We start from the raw sequence: 25,566 nt of genomic DNA on the forward strand, positions 1-25,566 counted from the left end.
CATAAATGTGATTGCCTTCCGATTCTTATTCGAATATATTCCGCGGAGAAAACATTGATCGACTGACTGAAAGTCTTAGATAAAGTGAGACGCCAAGTATGTCACCTCATTCGAGATGTCTTCTAGTGAGACAGAACTAGCGGTACCTACATAAACTCAAGTGAATTCTCCATTAAAGCCTATCGTTATCTTAGCCCTGACGAAGTCTGATATACTTAAGATATCTAGGTACTCATGCGGATAGAGGTGTTTCGCGACAGCTTAATATCAACTTGCCAACATACTCGATGCTAGTTTCAGGAGATCGAGACCCGCAACTATATTAGGTATAGTTTCTATCAAGGTTGCTAACTAGTAGAATATAAGAGAAAACCACGCCTCGGAATCGAATTGAATAAAAATTGAATTAGTTGCCCCCAATGTTATAGTCTTATAGACTGCAATAATATCGTTAATCTAGGTAACATTGTAGTATTTACGCCGTTTTTGTTTTTAGTATACCGTAAAAATCAAATCATTGTTATAGCTAATGTGTTGTAATAAGGGTATATAGTTAGGTTAGGTACTTAAGCAGGTATAATAGGAGGAAAGGAGGCTCTCTTAGCCACCTATTTATTCCATAGTAATTAGGATTAACTATTGTTTTCTTAACTTAGCTACAAGGAAAATTCGAACTCGAGTCTTTACATCAGTCTCCCTCTTTCAGTCCTTCTTGTGATTCTTAATCTCATCTTATCTGAATATTGACAAATGACTATGAATTCGAAGTTGAAATCTTTATGTCTGCAAATCCGAGCAACGGATAGAAGATAAACTTGTAGAGATACCTGCCGAAAAGGTCCATCGTCCATGTTATCCGCCAATCAGAGCAAGCCACTCTTAATTCAATACAGATCCGTACATGTACTTAGATCAACTAACAGGTACCTAAGGCAAGTACCTATCAGTACCTAAGATACCCACTTAAGAGGGGCTTATCTTATCGATATTATTTGCTTCACCTCGTCGACTCATAAGGAGGTACTTTTTAACCCTTTTAAACGAGGGGCAGAATGACTCTTGAAGCTGATCGATCAAGAATTTGAAGTCTACCTAAACTAAACTTAACACAGGCCCACAGTTGCATTATCGAAATCATCGCCGCGAGGATCAAGTAGTTGAAACCATGGCGGACCTAGCAGAAAGCACTGCTAAGCTGCAGCTCGACGAGGAGACGGGGGAGATGATCTCCAAGGCAGAATTGAAGAAACGATTAAAAAAGCGCGAAAAGGCAAAGGCCAAGGAAGCCGCAAGAAGCGAGGTGAAGAGCGAGGAGAAAGTTAAGCCAGCACCGAAGCCCAAAGCTACCGCAGAAGAACCAGCAATCGATCCCAATAATATGTTCAAGACCGGGTTTCTTGACGAGGTCTTTAAGATTAGACCTATGAAACCTGTTTTCACCCGTTTCCCTCCCGAGCCGAACGGGTTTCTCCATATAGGACACGCAAAGGCCATCGCAGTGAACTTTGGCTTTGCTAGATACCACGGAGGCGAGTGTTATCTTCGGTAAGCGAGCAAACACGTCGAAATTGAGGAATGTTGCTCCATCGCTTACCCCGATCGATCGATAGTTACGACGACACCAATCCAGAGGCCGAGGAGCAGGTTTACTTCGATGCTATTCTCGAGATGGTAGAATGGCTCGGCTTCAAGCCCTACAAGATTACTTACTCGTCCGACAACTTCCAGAAGCTTTACGACCTCGCCGAGAAGCTAATAAGTCTTGAAAAAGCCTATGTCTGCCAGTGTAATGATACCGAGATTAAACTCCAACGTGGCGGCGAAAAGGGAACTGCTGGTCCGCGTTACCGTTGCGAGCATGCCGAGCAACCCGTCGAGGAGAATCTAAAGAAGTTTAGAGACATGAGAGACGGACAGTACAAGCCTCAGGAGGCCTTCCTTAGGATGAAGCAAGGTTTGCCTACTAGTTACGAAGAATATAGGTCTTAGATTACACTGACGTCTTTCCAGAGTGAGATAATCATTAAGCGCATAGTACCGATACGTATGGTAGCTGACACGCTACAGCATCGCAGACGGCAACCCGCAAATGTGGGACCTAGCAGCTTACCGAGTCCTTGATGTAAGTTTCATCTTCCCAATGGCCAGCGATTCAAGAGCGTTTTTAGGAATACCACAGATCCCCAATCCACGACCTAATCTCATACAAGTAGTTGGTCACGATTACTGACACTCGGCTTGAAGAAACCGCATTATCGCACAGGAAATGCCTGGAAGATCTACCCAACTTACGACTTTACACACTGTCTGTGCGATTCATTTGAAGGCATCGTGAGTATCCACATGTAGGCATCATTGGCCGATTTCACTTGCTTACATATTACCTAGACCCATTCTCTATGCACGACAGAATTTGGTAAGTAATCTCGCGTGCGACGAACATGAAGGTCCCAGCTATCTCCTTCGTGCTTCTTAACATACTGAATTACCGGCTACTAACAATTATGAATTAAGTCCAAAGCCGAGTCAGCTACGAATGGCTAAATAAGACTCTTGGAGTATACGAACCGATGCAAAGGTGAGTCTTATTCAGGGGACCTTTTTTGGTTCAAGCGTTTTTCTGTCTTGGGAAACCTACTAACACATCCATAGAGAATACGGCAGACTGTCGATTTCTGGTACGATCCTCTCGAAGCGCAAAATCCTAAAGCTCGTAGCAGAGAAGATTGTACGAGGGTGGAATGATCCCCGTCTCTATACGTTAATTGGTATCAAGCGTAGAGGCGTTCCACCTGGTGCTATTCTAGAATTTGTCAATGAGCTTGGCGTGACAACTGCAAACTCCATCATCGAAATCAAGCGTTTCGACCAAGCTATCAGGAAGTACCTTGAAAGAACGGTGCCGCGGTTGATGCTTATTTTAGATCCCATCCCTGTAGTCATCGAAGATGCCGACCATCTCGACGGGAAGGGTCTTGCGTTTCCATTCAGTCCGAAAGACCCTAAGATGGGCTCCCACGATGTCACATTTAGCAAAACTATTTACATCGACCGCTCAGATTTCAGAGAGGACGCCGATCCATCATTCTTCCGCCTTGCTCCCGGAAAGGTGAGAAGCTATTCCAAGTCTCCGTAGAAGTGTATCAATACTAACTCAAGATCTAGACTGTCGGGCTTCTTCAAGTGCCGCATCCGATAAAGGCAGTGTCGTTCACCAAAGACGACGCAACGGGAAAAGTTAACGAGATTCGGGCAGTATTTGACAAGGAGACGAAGAAGCCAAAGGCGTATATCCAATGGGTTCCAACCGAGGCGGCTGGTACTCGAAAAGCGGAAGTCAGAATCTACAACTCGCTGTTCAAGTCCGACAACCCCAATGAGGCACCAGGGGGATTCTTAAACGATATCAACCCGGATAGCGAGGTAATCTACCCCAACGCGTTAGTCGAGTCTGGGTTCGATGAAGTTAGGAGGAGGGCGCCATGGCCAGAAGCAGCAGGTGAAAGCGAGCTTGGCAAGGGAGGACCCGAGAGCGTCCGTTTCCAAGCGATGCGCATCGCATACTTCGCGATGGATTCTGACTCGACCGACGACCGTATCATTCTCAATAGAATTGTGGCACTAAAGGAGGACGCGGGAAAGAGTTGAAGTGTCCAATGATAACTGACTCTTGATACTGGGGTGGTGATATTGGGGAGATTGACAGTGCCGTATCTGGCTTACACGAGGGGGTATAAGTTCGTCATATAGGCCAGCCGTAAGTAGGATGAATACTTAGTCCACTTCCAATCTGTTACGCAGGCCTAGTTTCTATATTAGGTACCTTTACTCGTCGATAGCGTAGACCAAGAGAAATTTGTGCATTTGCTGCTCCTTAAGCAGCTATGATATCCATAACCTTTTTATTTGGAGCTAATAAATAAATTCCTGATATCTTCGGCGTGATACTATACTTCGGATGATGAGTGTACCCGTTGCAACATAATGTCTACCAACTTGGTGGTGTTGTGGCGGTGCAAGCCGGAGGTTGAATGACCATGGAATCTGTTGAATGGCAAACTACAACTATCCGCCACATTATAACTTGTCTGTTCTCAATCCTAGGCATATTATACTTTATTAAAGATCATAACCTAGATCATATCTATAATCTATAAATCCAATCCTAACCCCCCCCCCCCCTTTTTTTTTTTCTTTTTTTTTTTGCTTTGTTTTTTTGTTGCCATGTCTTATTTGTCCATGCTTCATTTCTCGTCATGGAGACTCTTCCGTCATACGAACGCGCAACCACCGCTCCGGACTTGTTAGATTTGGTCGCATCATATATCCCGGTGAAAGATTGGCCTCGATGTTGCTTGGTAGACAGCCGATTTTATGGCCAGTTTGCGCCCCGTCTCTGGCAAGATCCTCTGGTGACTATAAGATGCCTTGGGCTACATCCGAATGACGGTGAGTCTGGGGTTTTCTCTGTTTTCTTCAGGGTGACCTAATACTACTACTACTACTACTACTACTACTACTACTACTACTACTACATATGGCTTGTATCTGTTATACTAATACCGATGTTTTAGACTTGGCGTGGTATCGCCGTTTCATCAATAGACATGTCAAAGCTGCTAGGCTCGAAACTCGGCATTACGTTCGTTCATTGGACTTTCGGAACTTTGCACTACGTGCATCCGGGCTCTATTCCTCAGAAGCCAGCGAACGAGCCATCTCAGAAAGTTTCAAGTATCTGCCCCAGCTGTTTCCAGGTCTTATATGCCTCTTCGTGGATGGGCACCCGGAGCTTAATCCCGAGTCTTTAGCTACCGCTACACGCACATCGTCACAGTCTTTACAGCTGCTCGACCTGGCTCGCTGCCCTTATGAGCTTACGCCTAAATTCTTTAGCTCCAACCTATTCGGGAGCTTGGTCTATTTGGACCTATCCTTTATCCCAGGTTCTGTTAAGACGGCAGTCTTGTCATCTCTAAACCCTGATACGCTTCCAGAACTCCGTGTATTAAGAGTCGCAGGTAGAGAAATGGATAATCCGGCCGCCAGCTTGCTATTTCGAACATTTCGTAGTCAATTATGGAGTCTCGATTTAAGCAACAACAAGCTCGGGGATGGAATAATCGATGAGCTTGTAGAGCATTGTATCTCTCCTTCTACATTTCATACGGACGCACGCTTTGATATCGAGGGGAGATTGATCCTCCCCAAGGAGATCGGCAGTCGAAAATATGGACCTTTTGAATTCTTTGAAGAGTCCGAGAGAAGTAAACACGAGCGGGACTTGGAAAGATATCTTTCAGATTCTCCTTTTTATTCTCAAAGAGCGGATCAGACAGAGGTACAGGAATGGCAGGCCATTCGACCCGACGGCCTTGCACCGCTAAGACACGATGATGTGAATACGGCAAAGCGATTTCTGCTTAGCGAATCTTTATCGGCTACACCCGACAGCTTAGATTCCAGGGGCTCTGGCCTCACACATCTATATTTGAACGGGAACAAGTTTACGGTCCCTGGTATTGAGCGACTTATAAGAACATCTCGAGGGCGACTTGAGCATTTAGAATGTGACTCGTGTCTTTGCACACCAACCAGTCCTCAGACTGGCCAAAACCTGAAGAGCGCGAGACTTCTAGGCTTCCTAGGCTCGACGCCCCTATTTCGACCGGTTGTTTCCTCAGCAATCCGGTCTCTGCGAGTTCATCATTCTCTCGTAACTCAAGTCCTGTCAATTTCCATGGAAGGTCTTCTATCTAAATCTGCAGCACGCCTCGCAGAAGGCCAGTTATTTAAAAGTATCCGTCGCGCCTATCCTCTGGCCCTAGCTCCTGATACAAACCCTCGTATTACCTCTCTAACGCTCACCAATATCCCGGCACATTCCACAGGCCCAGTAATTGAACAACTGATTCGGTTTCTGGATCTCGCATGTGTGCAACAGAAGGCCATCAGACACGCCGAGACTTTATTCTCCGGCCGTGGCTCGTCAGTTCTAAAAGGACTCCGACATATACGACTTGAGCTGGAACCCAGCTTCTCAGACAACAATAGCGTCATATCAACAAGCAGTGATGTAGACTTCGATAAACTTCTCGATCCCGCCGAAGAAAACTTTAGTCAAGAAAGTACATCAAGCTACTTTGACGACGACGTGTCGTTCGGGATTACATCAAGAAGTACACCGAAGAAAGCACAAGTGAAGCCATGCAAAGTACCCTCCAGTGCAGATAACTACCCACGATGGACTTCAGGGCGATTAAAGTCACCCCCTTACTCTGAAGTCAGCTCTGAATACATGACTTGTCATGTTGACGCGGCCGATTCATGGAGCGGTAACTTCTACTCGGTCCCCGTTTGGATCGGACCAGGACATATCGGCCCGCACGCCGCCGTCAACGAGTACATGTGGAACGTGCAAGACCCAAACCTCCGCACGGACATCGGGCCCGCGACGCCGAACCATATTGCTGCTGGGGTGCCGCCAATGACTTACATCTTCTACGCAGCGTGGGAGGCTATGATAATACCCAAGAGCAGCGCCATCCGAGAAGCAGTAAAGAGTTCTATCGTGTTTAGAGACGTAGCAGGGGCTATAAAAGAGTACCGTATCCGAACGAAGGGCACGGAGGAGCACTGGGATGGTAAGCTTGAACTGGTGCGGACGGGGTGACATAGCATGGTATGGCACTCTTCTATAACCAGCACGCTGTTAGAACAGGGATATTTTTTTTGGTCGACTTTCTGTTGTTTTTACTATATCCTAGGTTAGGTAAATACCTATCCTTTCAGCCTCGAAATTCCTATAGGAAATATATCCGACCATATATGCAAATAAAGTAGCCCTCTGAACATGTAAATGACTACCTACATAAGATACATTTAGGTTAGGTACTTATTTATCAAGCCAATTTTCCAGGCACATATGGATGTCCGGCACTAATTCCACCATCGACAGCCCACGCTTGGCCGTTTACGTAGCTAGACTCATCACTACCGAGGAAGAGAGCGACGCGGGCGATCTCGTCGGCGGTGCCGCTTCGTTTCAGCGGGTTCAGCTGACCGATCTTCTTTTCGGTGCCACGAGCTCGCGCGGCCTCGAATACCGGGCTCGTCATCCCCGTCTCGATAAGCCCGGGACAGATAGCGTTGATGCGAATACCCGTACCAGCTAATTGGTAGGCGATGGTCTGGGCTAGCGAGATCACAGCCGCCTTGGACGCCGAGTATGGCGTTGTGCCCGCATTAGACCGCAGTCCGGCCACTGATGCCGTGCCGATGATACTTCCCGACGGCGCAGGCTTCGAGGGCGAGGTCTTCTGCATGGCGGGCGCGGCGTACTTGGCGGCGAGGAATACGCTGCGAGTTTACGAATGTGAGCACGTATCCATCTCTCATATGCACTCATATAGCTCATTCTTTGATATAGTAGAGTTGACAAACCTAGCCACGTTGGTATCCAAGACGCGCATGAATTCGTCCTTGCTAACATCCGAGAACAGCGCAAGGCGACCAACAACGCCCGCGTTCGCGAAGAATACGTCCAGCCTGCCGTACGTCTTCAACGCATGATCTACGACTTCTTGAACAGCCGCCTCGTCTGCGGCGTCAAACTTGCGTGCGTGGACGTCGACACCAGGGTATAAAGTCTCGATCTCACGCTTGTGAGCCGCTAGGTACTTGTCGTCGAAGTCGCAGATATACACGGCTTTGGCGCCATTCTCGGCGAACTGGTGAGCGCTCGCACGGCCAATTCCTAGCACCGAGTTTGTTCCCGTAATTATGACGACTTTTCCTTTGGCACGGGGGCCTAAAGATTTGCCGGCGAGTTTTTTAATTGCCGGGAGTGCATCGGGGGAGGAGGAGGTAGAGATATGGTTTCCCAGGGCCTGGATCCTTTGTTTCGCAGTGTCGGACATGGTTAACCTAGGTGCTTAAGGACTGGCAACGAAATAATCTGGCTCGCAACGAGGGAATTGAGCATAGGTGCAATATTAGCATCTTCTTCCAGCGTTGAGATGCTTTGCCCGCTTGGCCATTCTCGCTCGAAGCTTTTGGAGCCGAGTTTGACGTATTTGTATTTCTTAAGCGCTAAGGAGCCGAGGTAGAGGTACGAAGTATTGCAACATTGATTGCAGTAGCGCGTATTACCCCAACTGTCCCCTCCTTTTACCCCAGATGTGACATGTTCTAATTACCGTGCATGCACTGTATTTTAGCTGGGGCAACTAAATGAATGTACATACATACATACATAGTACATAGGTATGTAGGTAGGTACATGTAGGTATGTACCTTTGTACAATGTACAACACCTAACTACATAGGTAGTACGTACCTTTTATATAAGAGATGGAAATATTCCACGAGCAAGAGCATCTTACACATAGGTAGGTATCGAAATTAATTAAAATGTACTAAAATTGACAAAATACAGAAGCCACTAGTGTATTTGAGTATCTGTTTGCTTCTAGTCGCTGCCTAGGTATCTACATAAGATAGATGTCTTCTCATTTCCTCGCTGGATCTACCCCTTAAGTTGAAGCACATCCAGTATTTCATTCATCCCAATCATTGACCTTTTAATAAAATAATGAGAGTAGAATTTGCATAAACTCATATCGGTCAATATGACAATCTTACGGCATTATCGAAGGTTCGTTCTGGCCATCGTGTGCCTAATCGCTATCTTGATCACCTCGACGCGCCTCACCAAGTGGTCGCTTCACAGTTCCTCCCTCGGAATGTCATCTTTTCCACTTAACTACAATCCAAACCGTACCAATTTGTCTAGTTCTGTTGGCACTACTAAGTCCACCGGCTTGACGACGTCGCCTCTCTTGAGACCTTACGAGCCATCATGCAAATACTTTCCCAACACGTCTGATATCCTCGTCGTTGTCAAGACTGGCGCCACCGAGTCATACTCCAAGATCCCTACGCAACTCATTACCATATTGAGATGTCTTCCAGACTTCCTGATCTTCTCTGACATGGAGCAGAATATCGCTGGGTATCACGTTCGTGACAGTTTAGACTCTGTACTCGATCAAGCCAAACAGAGGAACTACGACTTCGACCTTTACCACAGGCAGAAGGCCTGTGCTATCGACCAGCAGAGCTGTAATTTGAACAGTGAACGAAACCTGAAGTTCGAGGCGTGGAGGCTAGATAAATACAAGAATATCCATATTGCTGAAAAGACCTATCACTTACGCCCTAATTATGATTGGTACCTGTTCATCGATGCCGATACGTATGTGCTCTGGCATAACCTCGTCCAGTGGTTACGAAGGCTCGGAGATCCTTCCAAGAAGCAGTATATTGGTAGCATAGCACTTTTGGACGGTTTCGCCTTCGCACATGGTGGTAGCGGATACTTCCTATCACAAGCAACGATGGGAGATCTTGCCAGAGGTCACCCCGGCATCGCTAATCAGTACGATACGAAGGCTAGAGTATCGTGCTGCGGTGATTATGTGTTGAGTCTCGCCTTGAACGAAACACTCGGCATTGGAGTCAAGCAAGCTGTAAGAACCCCTAAACTATCTAATACCTACTTTGACAAACCACAAAATGTTACCTAACACAACAGTAGTGGCCAACGATAAACGGTGAGAAGCCGTATACTATCCCTTACGGACCCCGCCAATGGTGCCATCCTCTCGTAACTATGCACCATATGGACTCGGAAGAGATCTCCTCGTTCTAGGATTTCGAGCAGCGATTCTACCAGTCCCGAGGCGTGCCTCGTCCTATCATCCGGTTCAAGGACGTCTACCACGAGTTCGTCGCGCCAAAGCTCATGGCCAGACGCGACGACTGGGATAACTTGAGCGACGATGTGTTATACCTGGACCTGGAGCACAGCGAGCGCTATCCGAAGTGGCAGCGGGATAGCGCTAAGAAGCCGCACCAGCAGATCCGTGCCGCGGCTGTCGAGTTAGATGCGCACAAGTCGTTCGAGCACTGCCGTAAGCTATGCGACAGCAACCATGACTGCTTCCAGTTCTCATACCGCGCAGGAGCCTGCGCGTACAACAAATCCTTCCGACTTGGCAAGCCAGCCCCGAAGGTGAATAACGAGGAAGAAAAGTGGGTTAGCGGCTGGAATATCGAACGGATTCGCGCTTGGGTGGAGAGACAGGGACAATGCAAAGAGACCGTCTGGCCTAAGATATAATATATGCAGACATATGAGAATATGTATAGTCGGGCGCGCGAAGCACGGCTTCTTTTGACAAGAGATGATCAATGGATATTGATAGGGCTCTGAAGGGGAATTCAAGGTTCAACTCTAGTGAACTTGACGAGTACTGCAAACTGTGAGGCCCATGTGAAGAACTAGGTGCTCATTATCTACATCTGCAGTAGTATTAGCATTCTTCGTTAAATCACCACGGTAACTTATAATGCCTTGTATTGCACAGATACAGGATCGTGGTTTACCATCATGTCACCTTTTCACTCTTCTCTTCTCGTGTCTTTCCTCCTTTTAACCCCTTATATACTTCACCTAGTCTACATCGCATCCCATCATAGCTATACAACATATCCTAGAACAAAGCTTGGCTAAACCATCGAATACGCCATCTATCAAATGAATCAGAACATACCCTGAGCTTGCTTTTTCTTGAAGGTCTCGCTCGCAGCGTTGTTCTGGCCAGGGGTCTTAGATGGTTCCATTTTATTCTCTTTGTATTTGCAAGGACTTAATAAATACGCCTTATGCTTATTTAAATGCGATATGCGTGTTGTTTTTATTAATATTCTCGTGATACTGTTAACTCTGTAAACGAGTATTTTGTATACTATGTTATTAAATCATTTTGTATACTATGTTATTAAATCAAAGAAGAGAAAAGGGTACGATCGCCTGTCATCTATGGCCATTTGATAGACAAAGTCTGCCTCCTTCTACTGCTGCGCCATTATGTCAAAGCCAACAGTCTATCCGCCATTTGTTGATGTCATCTAGTCAGGGGTAGTCGATGCAAAGCGGTGGATCATTCCCCATGCGGCTGAGAAGCATCTTCGTCTATCCCTTGCTTCGAACAGCCGCCTTCTCGGTTCTGCCAACGTTCACATGTCCGAGATAGCCCGAGATAAGATGCGTATCTGCGGTGTGAAAGCATATAATACGGAATTAAAAATCGGTAGCTCGTATATACGAGGAATATATTTCATAGATTTTATATACAATTACATATCTCATAGATCGTCATCATGTACACGTTACCTCGTGGAGTTATAAGAGCTTATAAGATTTCCTATTTTTGCGTTCGAGACGGACTGTCTTTTGAGTCTCGTGTTCTTATGTCATAATTCCACCTCGTTCTCATATACCCTTTACCTTTCCTGAGGACATCCCATTTGATCATATTGTACTCCCAGCCATGGCTATATGTACACCCAATAGTATCCGACAAGCCAATCCGCCCCATCCGGCCGAACACAATTTCATGGCCTCTCATGGCCTAGAAGCCTCCTTTCCTTCTGCAGTATATATGTACCCTCAAATTGCGAGCTCGGGTCCACCAGATGAAAGTACCTGAGAAATAAATACCCATGACGGGAGTAAAAATGGTCTAAGTAGTGAATAAAAATAGGAAAAGGGCCGTGGTATCTAAAAGTTCGCTTTTGCATCCCGAAATAAACAACGGGCCCGATCCCACATCTCCCGTCTCCCGTTACAATATCTTCCACAAGGCTTATATAAAGATAACGTACCTATGATAGCAGAACACAAAAAAGTGCGAGGAATTATGTGGACAGGTAAATAGGTAATTGATAGGGAGAGGATGAATGGGGTTAGACATGCATCAGGCATATAAATGTAAGCCCTCTGCACCCATCCCATCTCCGAACTCCACAGCCTTCCCCCGTCTTCCTAACGTATAGCATCTGCAGCGCCAGCTTGCTGCATGTAGTCACAATTAGAACCGTCATGGCATCGTCGAGTCTCCCGGAAATAGCCATGTGCTATCACCCGGGAAGTAGTCACCGAACCAGCTGAGCATCTCGGTGCTCTCGAAACTCGTTAGATGCTGCCCGATATCCGTCTCATTGTCGTAGGTTAGTAGGTGTAGGTTCGATGCCCCGCCAGGCCCTAGGTACGAGTACCCGCTGGACGCGAGCCCGCTACCGCTCTGCGCGAAGTTGGACGGCCCACCTTCCGATGCGTTCGAGGACTGTCCTCCAATATTATTATGGCTCGGCGTGCTACTAGCTGGCGAGTCGTTGGTAGGATAACTGCTGGTTCCCGATTGATCGTAGCTCGTCGACTGCTGCGACGATGGCGTATACAACGTCGGCGGAATGCTCATGGAGACCTTGCCAGGATCATCTTGACCAGATAGGCTCTCGTATCTCAGATACGAGGACTTGTTTTGAGCCGATGTACCGCCCGAAACTCGGCGAGGGTGGCTAATCGAGTGCCGCAAGGCTGACGTGTTCGGCTGGGGATAAGCGGGATGGTAAATAGACGTGGTAGTCTCGGGGAGGCTCTGACGTATAGGGTCGTAAATCATGTTTCCAGGTGGCGTAGGTGCAGAGGTTGGCGCAGCGGATGTAGGGGCGGTCGGCGAGATGGCCTGCGAGGGCATGATGCCACTGGGATTGACTGGGTTCTGGAATAGAAGTGTCAAGCTCGAGTTAGGAGAGTTTGTCGTACCCGTCAATGACCATGCCAGTGGAGGTCCGTTATCGGGAATTGGCGACGCGGGATAGTCTATTTGTTTTGCAAACCTACTGAGAACGCAGGACTGGCGGTACCGCCTGGCACTCTCGTATTCTTCGATTGTGTATGTCTCGCAATCCCATTGGCCGTCCAACTTCTGGTCCAGGGCAGTGAGGATATATCGGACACCTCCCCAGTACGTGTGCATCTGCTTCAAGGCTTTATAGCACGCTTGGTAATTCTGGTTCGCAGCGGAAGCTAGGAGCAGATGTCTGGAGGCTGGACCCGGGTCGACCACAGCCGAGCCGCTCTTATTTGTCTGACCTCTGGATTCGGGGGGCGGGGTTGTATCCCTCGAACCGGGCTGCGACGAACTGGCTCTCGACTCCCTAAGAAATGCGCATGCTGCAATATAGATAGGTTGAGAAGTAAAGGGGTTACCGATGAAGCATTTCGGATCGACTAGTTCGGCGAAGGCAAGGATGTCGGCGATCGTCTTCGCACTAGACATGGATAATTCTCGACTATGCGTCTTTAACTGGTGCGCCCGGTTGATAGTACCCTCCTTCGTTAGCAACGTTGGCTGATGCAGGACGATGATCAACGCGTGGAACCAGAAGTGCAGTAGAATGAAAGTTGTGCCTTGTCCATTCTTTACGTGAGTTTGGAAATTATTAGCATCAAACCGGAGGCGCGGGTCCGTCCTCTGATGAAGTCTTGTGAGTTCGATTTCCATTTGGGCAAGCTTGTTCATCTTGTCTTGCGTGAGGTCTTGAGCATGCGTAATATTATTGAGCACATCTGAGACACGGCCGTAAAGATTGATAATCTGCAGCAGCGACGCGTTCGGGTCAGGCCAACCGGAGATGGGGTCAACGGAAGACCTTGGAAGCTGCAAATCGAAGTCGTTGTCTCGAAGGGAAACTGGTCGACCGGTGCCGGAGGAAATGGCACGGTCGAGGAAGAAAACAGCCCAAAATGTGTCGATACGTTCCTGTTCAACTTCCTTTTGTTCTTCTGGACTGAGAATGGTACCATCTGCGCCCTGCTGGTTCTGCTGAGAGTAATCGTCGCTCGACTTCCTATTATAACCCCGCGCGTACCAAGCATCTTTCTCACCCTGATATCGCACGCCATCTTCCTTACATAGACCTAAGTCGATCGCCATACGAATTGCTATTCCCAAATACATCCATAGGGCGCTGTCCTGGTCGGCACCGAACCCGTCATACGCCATCAATAGGCACGCTTGGACAGCAGCGACTGTCGGGCACGGGAAGGTATCGACGGTAGCCGCCTTGGCTCGCTGAGCATAGATGTAGCCGTACTCCGATTTGACCAACTTCCCTTCGTTCCACTTCCGGAACAGCGGGTGGTCAGAAAACCGTGCTGCGAGAGCACATACGGCGTCTACTAGTATCGGTTCTACTCGCTTCTCTTGAACTAATCTGGGAAACTTGTCGCGCCGCAGAAAGGGGTAATTACTCCCCAAGTGAAGGAAGAATGTCTCGACGAGGTGGAGGATCAGAGGAGGCACGTCGTTTGTGTCATTGGGATCGTACACAGGCATATCGTCTAAGTGGGCGAGTTCAATGTCCGGCTGCATGGAATTCATGATGCCGGAGAACGTCGAACTCGCGCCGCTAGGCGAAGTAGCCGATATGGAGCTTCGCCTCCGATCCCTTACTTTGACCACCATCTGCTTGAAGCCCGGTACTATAGCGGTAGGGCCAAAGTAGCGAAAGTAGGGCACTCGGTGGCTCTCGTTGTGGAACTGGACTGGCGAATGGCTAGCCTCGCTAAAACCACCTTCGGTCGAGAAGGAGGGATTTCGCGGATTCGGCGGTCGACCCATGGGTTCGGGGCGCGGTGTTGGTTGCGAACTTGGCTCTTCCCAGTCTATGTTTTCCGATTTCATTTTCATATCAGGGGTTGCGGAATCCTGAGCTGGTTCAGATGCGCGGCGAGAAGATTTAGGAGAATCGCCGGGTATATCGAACTGTCTAATTCCGCTTCGGTTATTTTTCCACTGCTTGCGATCGAGTTCCAAGTCTTCGTCGGCGTAGTCGTCTTCATCGGGACCACCATCCTTCTTGCCGCTCTTCTCGATGCCATCCGAATACCCTAGGCAGTCGTGTCCATTCTTGGTGCATGTCGAACAGGTAGGATGTTCGCCGGCGCACCTCGTTTTTCGCCTGCGGCAAGTGAGGCATCTGCCATCAAGAAACGGGTGTCAGCTGAGACGTTCGCGATGTCGCAACCCCTGAAGTTGGGACTGAATTGGCGGCGGGCCTACGGGATTCCTGTGAGGACCATGACGAAGAACATAAGAAAAGGAACCAAAAGAAAAGAGTCGTCAATTACCCCGGGCGTAATCTACTGTTCAGTCTCTCCCCCCCGGTCCTCCCAGATCGGACAAAGGAATTCAACGATACTTACGCAGCGTTTATCCTTCTCCTCTTGGTTGGTGGTTGGCCCTGGTTATTGACGAAGCGAATCTGCTTGGGTGCCGGCAACGGATCGGGACCGTTGCTGTTGAGGAGGGTCACCATGGCGGCGGTGGTCGGAGAGCCGGAACGGTTATAACGGTAATAACAATAAATAACTAGAATAAGAATAAAAAGATAAAAATAAGGATAGTAATTGTAAACCTTAGAAGCACGGGTTGTGTGCTAGGAGCCTCGAGCTAGAAAGTAAGACGAAACTCTACGATGACGGGCAACCCAATGCTCGACGTAAAGGTTCTAGGTCCCCATGGACGTGAACGTGCTCTTAAATTTTTTGTGGATGCTTTCGTATCTTTCACTCTCACGCGCACACATATACCAAATGTTGGGATTTGCCTTTTTCTGTTAATGGTCCATTCCGCTATTATATGACAGTGGCGTCGCAGGAGGTAATATAGAAAAAGAGAGTCCGAGTTCGCTAGTGTAAGAAAAAAGTGATGTTCTTAGAAACTAGGAATTAGGAGATGGACTAGGAAGTGGTAGGTTTGGGGCTCGGAGGTTTTTGGGTTTTACACTAGGACCTGGAAAGCCTGGGGGAGGAACGGGGGCTAGTAGCGTAAGAAGGTAAGATGTTATTAAGAAGGATCCCTCCGCTGCGGGTTTAAGGTCGTACGAAAAATATAGATCACGGAACTCGTTGGCGAAGGAAATGGTGAGCCAAGGGGATTAAGCTAGTTTAGGTAATTTTTCTTCTTTCCTTTCTTAGTTGTTGTCCGCGTGCGTGGTTTGGGTTTTATTAGTCAAGTGCAGTTGTACCTCAGCTAAGGACGAAGGTGCGCGCGCACTAGTCGGCTATCACACCGCAAATGTGGGGATAATGAAGGCGAGGGCAATGACGAGGGGCTGAATGCAACACCTCTAGAGGGGGCTAGCTCGACAATCATTCAATGTTGCTTCTACCAATACCCTCATTCCAACAAGCTTCCTGCTGAAGCCATCGTCTCTCGAATAGAATAGAACGCGAAACGAAGTAAGGAAAACGATAGCAAAAATAAAAACTAATAAACGCATAAAATCCAAATCGGTATATGATGATGATGCGGCAGCTAAAGTTGCGAGACAATGCGTACGTAACCGGGACCGCCGGGAATAATCAAGGTTGTATATGTAGGAAGAGAGCTGCCGATAATTACAACTCAATGCATGTGCATAAGCTAAGGTAGGTAGGTAAGTTAGGTAATAATAACAGTACGGTGAGAATCCAAAATCCAGAAGTCGAAATTGGAGTCGCGTTGTTTTTGTAAATCGGAATTTTGGGGAATCGCTGATGATAATAAGAACGCCCGGACCAAACGCTGGATCCAATGTGGTGGGAATGCGGAAAATATCTAAGGTTTACATATGTGGGCTGGATGGCTAGGCTGGGCCAGGGAGGAGTCGTTAGGAATACCTATTAATTAATATGTAAGATGACAGGATGGAAGCCAAGCTTAACAATGGATGGCAGTTATAATCGACTTTGAGATTTGCGGGACCGCGGGGTTTGACAGATACAACATGGTCTGTGCTGTAAGGAGACAATAAAAATGGGGGGGGAGGGGGGGTTTTCGACGGAACGGAACGGCTTCGCTTCGTCGTATTAGTTGCATTAGGTACGAAGAATGTTAATATTACCTAGGTAGGTACCTTAGGTATTATACAGATACGAACAACATCTACTATCCATATCTAACCCGATATAAATGTACTTCTTTAGATTAAGGAGATTCTTAGTGATTTATTTGACGATGTTACCCCCCTAAGATAAAAGAGAAAAGAAAAAAGCCGCCCCCCTCTTATACTCCAAACACCGCTCATCGGATACTAAGATACTCCCATCTCATCTCATCTCATCGTCAAATACGTTCCCTGCATTTTCTATCCCATCTTACCCCATAGACCATAGAGAAGTTTGACGTATGGTATTAATACCTAGGTAGGTATATATTTAGCAAATCAATTGGTTTTCTCATCCTACCGCCAACGACAAGCAAAGCTCAAAAGTCTCTTATACGAAGATAAGACTTGAATAGAATTGCATTTTAATCCTGGCTTGTGACACCTGATATTATACGGTATTATTATCAAAACTTAACGTACGTACACGCCGTTCGTCGCTTGGTCCGATAGCCTTCACCTATCTAGCCTAGGAGGTACCTAAGGTAGCTCGGTTGGGTAACATTGGAGGTAGCCGGATATGATTCCGTATTTATCTGGGGAATACTGCAGCGTCTAGTTTTGCTTCTGGTTATAGTAACCTTAAATCTGCCATCATCCGTACTGGCTGGTTGGATCGTTGACCTCCCCCGATTGATTTAAACGCATAAGCAACCCCCCCAAGTCCATCACACGGCAGATCGGTAGAAGCCTGAAGGATGCCACCCTTGGTAACCCAAGCTGCCCATGGGATTTTTGTGCACAATTCGGGGATTCCCACATGCGAATCAGCTATCGTTGAGATTAGTATCGGTGGAGGGGTTGACCAACCGCTGAGCATGGTAGTGCCATTGCGAGACCGCCCACGTCTTGGACTACGCAAGGGCCAGGGATGTGCGAGAAGTGCGAGAAGTGCGAGAAATGCAGAAACATTGCAGATATTGGAGCACTTATAATATTCCCTTTGTCTTGAAGGGTTTTCCTACCAGCACAATGTCCCACGCAAAACAACAGCACAAAGTTTGAAGGCCCGGGGCGTTGTCTCGATGGCCCGTATAGAGAATAGCCTAAAAATGATGTAGACCAAACCAAATCCCTACATCAGCCCCTAAAGCTAGTGCTATACCCGTATCAGTCCCAAGGGTGTCAAGCCGTTAGAGTACCACCCCCGTCTACTCCCTCTCCCGCTCGATCGGTGCAGGGTGCTGGCTACACGAATCCGTGTAGTCGTCTGTATCCAACCACTTTGAAGTACTCGGTGATTTGTCCTTATATTCCCGAAAGACAGGACAATATCACATGCTACGGCGAAGTCATGTATGGGTAAGTGAGGGTACTACCCATTTCTGGGCGTTCGGCTGGCTATGGTACTTGAAGCGTGAGCCTCTGTTCATCTATCAGTTTGATAGAATGAAATATCAAGTCGCCACCGGTAAGGGGACGGGGTCAACTCGATAGTAATCCATCAACAGCGCCCATACCCCGCGGCGCCATTACAACCCTATCTCAAATGTTTGCTAGGTTCCGATGTCAGCCAAAAATGATGCTGACTCCCATCTCAGCGCTAATCTTCCTCCATAAATCGGAATCATCAACTCCAACGGGAGCATCTTTCATATCATCCAACCTTTTCCAGACTTCTTGGACGATATTCCAAGCCTGGCCTATGTTGATCATACCTTGGCGCTGATCAATCCCGACAAACGCCTCCTGGGCGAGTGCTCTGTCTTCTGCGCTTACCGCCTCACACGCGGCTACAAACAAAGGCCACAATAACGCCCCCATAGGTCCTCTATGAGTGACTGTTCCGACGCAATGTATGAGTGCCGCATGAGCATGCTTTTGTACCACCTCACGACGTGGCGAGTACCCATATATAGTACGATATAGATATACAAATGCGCTATGACGGTAAGCTAGGGAATTATGCAGGGTGGATTGGAGGCGTCGTCGCTCTGGAATCTCTTCTCGGCCGCTAGAGCCTCTCAGCACTCCATTCTCAACAATGATATTTGGAGGGAGAAATGGTTCCCATTGCGTGAGGGCGGTCTCGATGGCCTGAGAAGTAGTTTCAAACTCCATTCTGAGGACGGCGCTTTTGGAGGTTTGATTTTCTTGACATGCCTTTTCGATGTCGTTCTTGAGAGAGAGCAGGTTAGATAGGCGATGCATAATAGGCCACAAGGTAGTAGCCATCCCAAGTAAGCTATCAACGTTGCTGAGAGGAGACACCGCTGGAGCGTCCAAGGGAGGGAACGGCACGAGACAGCCAGCAGCTGGAGCTGTTGAAAGAGGGGCCGATCCTAGCGAGAGCGCTGTAATAACATCGTAGAACCGGAAGGCCTTTGTCTCGTTAGTAAAGTATAGCCATCTAGGACCTGATGGTGGTAACCTACACGTTCCAAGAAGAGGCCGGCGGGTGTGGACTCTCCTTGAGAAGAGGACATGATAGTTAGGGCTCCCTTGAGATGACCGTCTACTATACTTGTCCGCCCACGCTGAACAAGCTACAAATTGGTAAGCTCGTGCCACGTAGATCTCACATCAGCCATACAGATACTTACTACTTCGTAGTACACTAGTAGCATGATGGCTGCGAGAAGTTCAGTCTTGTCAACCTTCCCTTCCTGCTCAATTAACCTAGCCAAGCCTTGAATAGCTCGATTGTGAAAATATAGCGACTTTTCTGGCGTTGAAATTCCGCGGTACTCCAGGTGGGCGCTTGCTAACGCGTATACGGCATTCATGATAGGGGCGCTTCTAGAGGAGAGCGGCAGGACCAGCTGTTGAAACGGATTGCCGGACTCCTCCCGGAAAACTATCAAGTGTGACAGAACATTGCAGAAGTGGTCGACTAGGGCGCGCCGATTAGGACGATTCGAAAACTCCGAGAATACTGGCAGAACAAACTCAAGCGTCGGGGAGCCGACGGGGCAAGGAGCAATCATGGCGAGATCTGGCTGTAGAGATCGCGGATGGGAAACCACATTTATACTTGAATTCCTCCGCACCACCTCCTGTACTTGATCCCCATCATCTGCACCGTCGTATTCGTATACTGCAGGGCTGACATCGACTGCAGACAGCGCACTTTCATTAAAGCTCATTGGAGATATGTCGTTAAACTTAGTATCTATAGGACTGAGACAATCGGACTCGGAAACACCATCGGCCGTAGCCTCTTGCCACTGATCATCATCTAGGATAGGTTCACGCGCCCTCCCGTAATCTTGTGTAAATCCAGACAGCGAAGGATCCTTCTTTCTCCGTTGGCGCGGTCTCACTGTCTCGTAGGTGCATTGAAGATCCTTTTCGACGCATCGTGCACATCGCGGTCGTTTCTCGTCGCATTTCTTCTTCTATTCCCCCGCAAAGCAAATTAGAACAGCTCTTCAACTCAGGTTTACAGAATACAAGTTAGTTATAGTTATAGGATAGGAGTCGTACTTTCTCTTTGCTGCATTTATATCGAAAGATTAGCACTTTCGTCAACGGACGTGCAACAGACGAAGATCCGGATATCACGTACCAAGAGGTGCAACCTGTTAGACCAAATTTACGGTCAGCTGCGAGTCCGAGGCAGAGAAATAATCGAGTAGGAAAAGGGAGTCGTAGGAGAGCCAACTGACCTGCTCGCGAACGCCTCTTTGGCACCTTCGGGGGCGCGACTTTGGTAAACAGCAACATATCGCCAACCAGCAACAAGCTTATACTATGATTCCTTCATATTTCATATCGTGTCTCGTGGCTTGTCATAGTACCCCTCAGATTAGATGCTACTCAAGCCAGAATGGCCGAGGCGATATTATGTCTTCTGTGTACCCAACAATCCAAGATTAGAGCAGTATGGGATATAGTAACAGAGTAGATTGAGACACTAGTTAGACTTCTGACAAGCCGACCCGAAGTGGTGGTGGATAGAAAGGAACGGGGTAGAAAGGAACGTAACATAGTTCGATCTCAGTTTTCGGCCATCATCGTGACGTTGTGGAGAAAATGCAGGTCCGTAGCCTAGTCAAAAAGGACGGTGACCGGAGACGGGTTCCGAAAAGGGTAGAAATGAGCACACCTGACAGTTGGAGTCCCTAAGCATTTCGGAAATGAAGTCTAGAACTACTAGAAGTCCCAGGGTCAGTGCAGTACCTGTAGCAGATCCAAGTTCTAAACAGAACGGGGCTACCAGGATAGCCAGGATGGAAACCCATCACGAAGCAAATGTGGAGAAACTTAACGATCGACGAAATCAACTTGCGGGGTTGCAACAGGTACATATTAAAGTGATCTCTTCGCTTGGTTCTTCTCGATGATGAACCCATACAGTCAGATCCAGTCCGTAGTCTTGTTACATAATAGTGAGGTCCCGACTAGGAAGACAGAGATAGAGGAAAAGGTCAAGCCTAAAATCGAGAATTGAGCCTCACTTATTATCCTGAATTAAATAAACGGCATTGTCTGGTCGACACTTATACCTCATGACTCCGGCACCCGTCACGGGCGAGCTCGAAGAGAGTTACTTTACGGAGCAGCACTTTTAATATCCTAGGTCGTACATAGTATAAAGGATGCCACCTCCTATCGAGATGATTAATAACACGGACGGGAAAGGAATATGTGTGATGGGAGACGGCCGTCTATTTCCGGCCTCTACGGATTGATAGGCACAGTAAACTTAGGTACCTAGGAGGTAGTTATACATACAGAACTCGTTCATCTTGAATTCTCTAAGACTACCTAGGTATGATTCGAAGTGATTGGTCGCCTGTATCGTTAAGTAAATAGCTACCTACCTACTTTGACCGCTCGCTAGGTTAGACCCTGGGCTAGTATTGCTAACACGAGATTTGATGTTGGGACGATGAAGAGGGGCATGATATGTACCAACGCTCCCATCGTTTCGTAAGTCGGAACAAGCCGTCCTATTGTCTACTAGGTAGGTATATATTGTTGATGGTTGATAGAGATAACTATAACATGGAGTCTTCGCGGCGAAGGTAGTGTTCTTAATTAGTCCATCCTCGTCTCTGCCGATGTTTGAATATAGAAATAGAAGTAGAAATAGTCTTAAGTCTTACTTTACTATTGTATTTGTCGGTTGTACAAGTCAATCTGAGAAGTGGAAGCTGGGGATCTCCCCTCCATCGATATTTTCCTCATGTCCATATGTATTTCGAGAATGTCTCCGGTACTTATCCCGTTATTCCATAATTATTTTATTCCATACATAATTACCTCCTATTCGACGCCCAAGCCATTGTGCGACCACGCAGGCGTAAGAATGTGGCACAATCTGGTACCATAAAAAGGCTAGCGCAGGTTCAATGTTGGCTAGTGCATAGGTAGGTACCTAGGTACCTCCTTCTAAATTTTTATCTCATCCATCCTATTGTACAGTCTAGGTTACCCTCTATCATCTACCTACCCAACAATCAACCGCATTAGGTAGGTATTATATTTCATCGTGGAATAATACCACTTATTGCCAAGATACCTAGCTCATAAATATAGGCTATCGGCATTCTTCTGCCATGCTACGCGCATGTTAATAAACACCAAGCTATCAGCCCTAGGACAAGGTCACCTGTGAATCAAAGACCACATCTGAGACCCTATTTAAGACCAGATGCTTCCTAATCACGCGAAGTTGATAGGCTTTTTAACTCGGTAGGCTTTAACAAGCCGGTATCTGGTAAGTCATCGTCACATATGTAAGTAGATCCTGACCCTTTAGGCTTAGCATATACTATAGGATCTGGGGTAAATCAGCAAGAGCTCATCGGTGAAAACTGAAAACTGCCTACCCTGTTGGTTATGACCATTCAACGCGAACAAGCAGACGCCTGCAACGCACAAATACCTAACCTAGGTATCTACCTAGGTAGATAAACAAAGAAGCTGTACCAAGTCGTACATACTAGAAGTAGCGGGCATCCATCTTTCTTATATTACATCTCTGATCCAATCATGATCGTCCCGAAACCGACCCCTCGTCTTCTCGCAGCCAGGATGTGCATTTCTTGGGGGCCAGCCATGCAGCTGTGGAAGCTGACGTTACACCTACGAGACACACTCGTCGAGCTGAATGGCGAGTTCGCCATCTGCACCTAATATAATGGATAGAACTAGCTGCAATTAGAAGACCCCCTCCCGCTTTTTACTGCAGGTCAGCGGCCAAGACACCAGTGAATATCTTTTGATCCCCTCCTCAGAATCCCATCTCAACATGCCCACTCCCCTCAACCCTTGTCGTCTTAGAGAAGCGTATCGTGTCGATCTACTCCCTTCTGAGTTTTGCACTTGGCGTGTTCATGACCACAGTCTGATGGGACCATCACGATCTTGGTGATAGGCTTGTTTGAGAGTGCTATTTTTGAGAGGTGCCAGCTCGTAAGCCAGCATCCAAGTAGTGCTTACTTGTTATCGCATCTTTTTCTGCCAACATAGCGCTATACTAACAGAGCCTCACCTTTTCAACTTGTGGTTTTTTCTTCTCTACCTCTTACCTCCAGTTATGTCGGTGTGACTTCTGGTTACTACACCGAGATACTCTGTAGAGACGATCTCGTACGCGAGTCATCCGTTACAAAGTCAAAGGTTAAGCACACTTACATGAGTTCCCTCGAGGTGCTACGAGACGAGAGGCCAGGTGCCGAGGCTCTAAATCCGGCGACATCTCACTCATTTGGGAGTTTGCTCAAGGTATCTGGTAGTCGAAAACGTCGAATCTGAAAAGCCTCACGATGGGAGGATTTCAAACCCGCATGGCCTGCACTGGGTTGGCGGTTTTGGCAGTTATAGCTCCAACCACGACCGCTATGCACGACAATAGATATCAGATCCACCAGTTGGAAAAGAATTATAACATTTTGCGCCACCCAAAACGCGAAGCTACTTGCCAACAATCAGGCTTTACGCTATGTCCTGCTTCCGCAGATGGTGGATGTTGTCCCGAAAACTATGCCTGTGCCATATCGTCCTGTTACGCCACAACGGCGGGACCTACGTCCGCATGTGGAACAACAGGATATTATAACTGTCCACTTACAGCTGGTGTAGGTAAGTCAGCCAATCCAAAGCATCTGTCTAGGGTCTTATAGATACTGACATCCTCGCGCAGGGGCCTGTTGTCCCGTAGGATTTCTCTGTGGGCGCGACACAGAGGATTGCTTGCCGCCGGCCGGAGCATCATATTCACAATCATGCCCATCATTGTGGTTTGGTTGCGCAGCTTCTCTCGGGTATGGTTGTTGCCCAGACGGGATGGTCTGCGGAAGCGCTACTTGTTATGGAACCTCCCTAAAAACGCTTCCGGTAAGCGAAACCGTAACCACTACTGATTCTAAGGGAAATACTATTACGACAGTGATCACGAGCTCTTCAGTCATTTCCCCGGGTCCGGATCCGTCGGATACGTCGTCTGCTACGACTGCTGGCGTAGCAAAGTTAATTCCCAGTACCGTCTCTAAGTTGCCAGCTCTCGAGACTAGTGGTGGCGGTGGTAGCGGTGGCAACAATGGCAACGGTCTCAGTCAAGCCCAGATTGGCGGTATAGTGGGGGGTGCTGTCGCATTGCTAGCTGTTATAATCGTCATCGCCGTAATTATTATATGGCGGCTTAAACGGACAGAGAAGGCTGCCAAAGCCGCGGTAAAGTCCAGACACGGGAACTCCAGCGGTGAACCACACTCGCAGAAATCGGGCTATGGACAATTATCAATATCGGAAGTCGACGGTACGGACGTAGATTCTATCATACGGACCCGGAACGCCCACTTTCGAGCCAGATCTGACTCGTCTACCGCTGGCGAGCAATCCCGTTCGGAGACGCCAAACTACTATGGCTCCAATGCTTCCACGACCCCGCCCGCTTGGCCCGGATATTTCCCCCAGCTTCCAAGATCCGACGCATCAGACGGTCGCCAGTCAAGTCTAGATTCCTATGGCGCACGTCACGATAACGGGTTCTTTCCCGCACGGCCCAGCGTCGACTCGGAGACACCTCGTACGCACGTGCGTCAATGGAGTGACGTAAGCGAATTGGACGGTAGTATTGTCGGCGCGCACGGCGTATCAGAATTAGGCAGTCCCGACGTTCTCGAGGCGGCAAGGCGGCGGTCTAACAGCTCAACGCGCCCGCCCAAGGTCCAGGTCAGACGGACCAGCGACCCATCCGGAAACTCGCGAGGGACGCGCGGCGAAGGCGTGACACCGACAGCAGCCTCTCTAGGAACGCTTACCGAAATTAGCGAGCTACACGGATATTACGGATCTCCAGATATCGCAGTCGGGCAGACTGCCGCGAGGCTCAATAAGAAGAATTCGGCTATTAGCTCATCGCCGGGGTACGACACATAGATACATTGTGCTACGATGTTGCCTTGTATGACTGAAGCCCAAATATCCATCATGGGGGATGAACGGCTTCTACAGATATAGAATGTGTGCATGAGAGTATATGGTCGGTCGTTGGGCTTGTATTGGTCGAAGGGCTAGAATGTGAGGTTGTTCTATGACTCTTTACTTGCTGTCTTTTTGGTGGGAGGAGCTCGTACGGCGTTTATCGGTTATACCCACAAGATCCCACTATTATTTTACATACTTCCTATATGCTTTTAGGACGGGCACTCGGCGCGGATGGAAAATTGCTTGGGTCTTTTACACTGGGGATAGATATTAGCATGGCGCATGCATATGGGGCCTTCTCTCATTAACAGCTCATCTTAGGCGAACTATTTTGTCATGTTTACA

At 47.9% G+C, this 25,566-nt stretch overlaps 7 protein-coding genes across 7 annotated transcripts; 4 read left to right on the forward strand and 3 right to left on the reverse strand.

The window, feature by feature from the left end:
• The first annotated feature begins 1,019 nt into the window (after positions 1–1,019).
• F4813DRAFT_364853 (glutaminyl-tRNA synthetase) lies at positions 1,020–3,941 on the forward strand. Its single transcript, XM_049243855.1, has 8 exons — positions 1,020–1,545; positions 1,611–1,954; positions 2,076–2,122; positions 2,245–2,331; positions 2,389–2,416; positions 2,515–2,578; positions 2,653–3,109; positions 3,166–3,941. The coding sequence occupies exons 1-8, from the start codon at positions 1,166–1,168 to the stop codon at positions 3,646–3,648; spliced, it is 1,890 nt and encodes a 629-aa protein (XP_049098225.1). The 5' UTR covers positions 1,020–1,165; the 3' UTR covers positions 3,649–3,941.
• Positions 3,942–4,256: 315 nt separating this feature from the next.
• On the forward strand, positions 4,257–6,673 carry F4813DRAFT_390942 (uncharacterized protein; the record flags this gene model as incomplete). The annotated part of the gene is made up of 2 exons (XM_049247084.1): positions 4,257–4,449; positions 4,575–6,673. The coding sequence occupies 2 exons, from the start codon at positions 4,257–4,259 to the stop codon at positions 6,671–6,673; spliced, it is 2,292 nt and encodes a 763-aa protein (XP_049098226.1).
• A 229-nt stretch (positions 6,674–6,902) lies between these two features.
• F4813DRAFT_390943 (NAD(P)-binding protein) lies at positions 6,903–7,919 on the reverse strand (the record flags this gene model as incomplete). The annotated part of the gene is made up of 2 exons (XM_049247085.1): positions 6,903–7,359; positions 7,444–7,919. The coding sequence occupies 2 exons, from the start codon at positions 7,917–7,919 to the stop codon at positions 6,903–6,905; spliced, it is 933 nt and encodes a 310-aa protein (XP_049098227.1).
• Positions 7,920–8,630: 711 nt separating this feature from the next.
• Positions 8,631–10,183, forward strand: F4813DRAFT_381620 (glycosyltransferase family 31 protein; the record flags this gene model as incomplete). Its single annotated transcript, XM_049245702.1, has 4 exons — positions 8,631–8,656; positions 8,846–9,530; positions 9,599–9,667; positions 9,713–10,183. 4 exons carry the CDS (start codon positions 8,631–8,633, stop codon positions 10,181–10,183), a joined length of 1,251 nt encoding a protein of 416 aa, XP_049098228.1.
• A 1,526-nt stretch (positions 10,184–11,709) lies between these two features.
• On the reverse strand, positions 11,710–15,898 carry F4813DRAFT_140240 (fungal-specific transcription factor domain-containing protein). The gene is made up of 2 exons (XM_049238828.1): positions 15,119–15,898; positions 11,710–14,892 (listed from the first exon to the last, which is right to left on the reverse strand). Exons 1-2 carry the CDS (start codon positions 15,229–15,231, stop codon positions 11,946–11,948), a joined length of 3,060 nt encoding a protein of 1,019 aa, XP_049098229.1. The 5' UTR covers positions 15,232–15,898; the 3' UTR covers positions 11,710–11,945.
• A 2,417-nt stretch (positions 15,899–18,315) lies between these two features.
• On the reverse strand, positions 18,316–20,707 carry F4813DRAFT_140296 (fungal-specific transcription factor domain-containing protein). Its single transcript, XM_049238829.1, has 6 exons — positions 20,451–20,707; positions 20,351–20,363; positions 20,269–20,278; positions 19,386–20,180; positions 19,218–19,328; positions 18,316–19,164 (listed from the first exon to the last, which is right to left on the reverse strand). Exons 1-6 carry the CDS (start codon positions 20,506–20,508, stop codon positions 18,352–18,354), a joined length of 1,800 nt encoding a protein of 599 aa, XP_049098230.1. The 5' UTR covers positions 20,509–20,707; the 3' UTR covers positions 18,316–18,351.
• A 2,216-nt stretch (positions 20,708–22,923) lies between these two features.
• Positions 22,924–25,473, forward strand: F4813DRAFT_140371 (uncharacterized protein). Its single transcript, XM_049238830.1, has 2 exons — positions 22,924–23,874; positions 23,936–25,473. Exons 1-2 carry the CDS (start codon positions 23,559–23,561, stop codon positions 25,171–25,173), a joined length of 1,554 nt encoding a protein of 517 aa, XP_049098231.1. The 5' UTR covers positions 22,924–23,558; the 3' UTR covers positions 25,174–25,473.
• Positions 25,474–25,566: the final 93 nt, after the last annotated feature.

The sequence above is a fragment of the Daldinia decipiens genome, assembly GCF_022478715.1.
Source record: "Daldinia decipiens strain CBS 113046 unplaced genomic scaffold F4813scaffold_24, whole genome shotgun sequence".
NCBI lineage: Eukaryota > Fungi > Ascomycota > Sordariomycetes > Xylariales > Hypoxylaceae > Daldinia > Daldinia decipiens.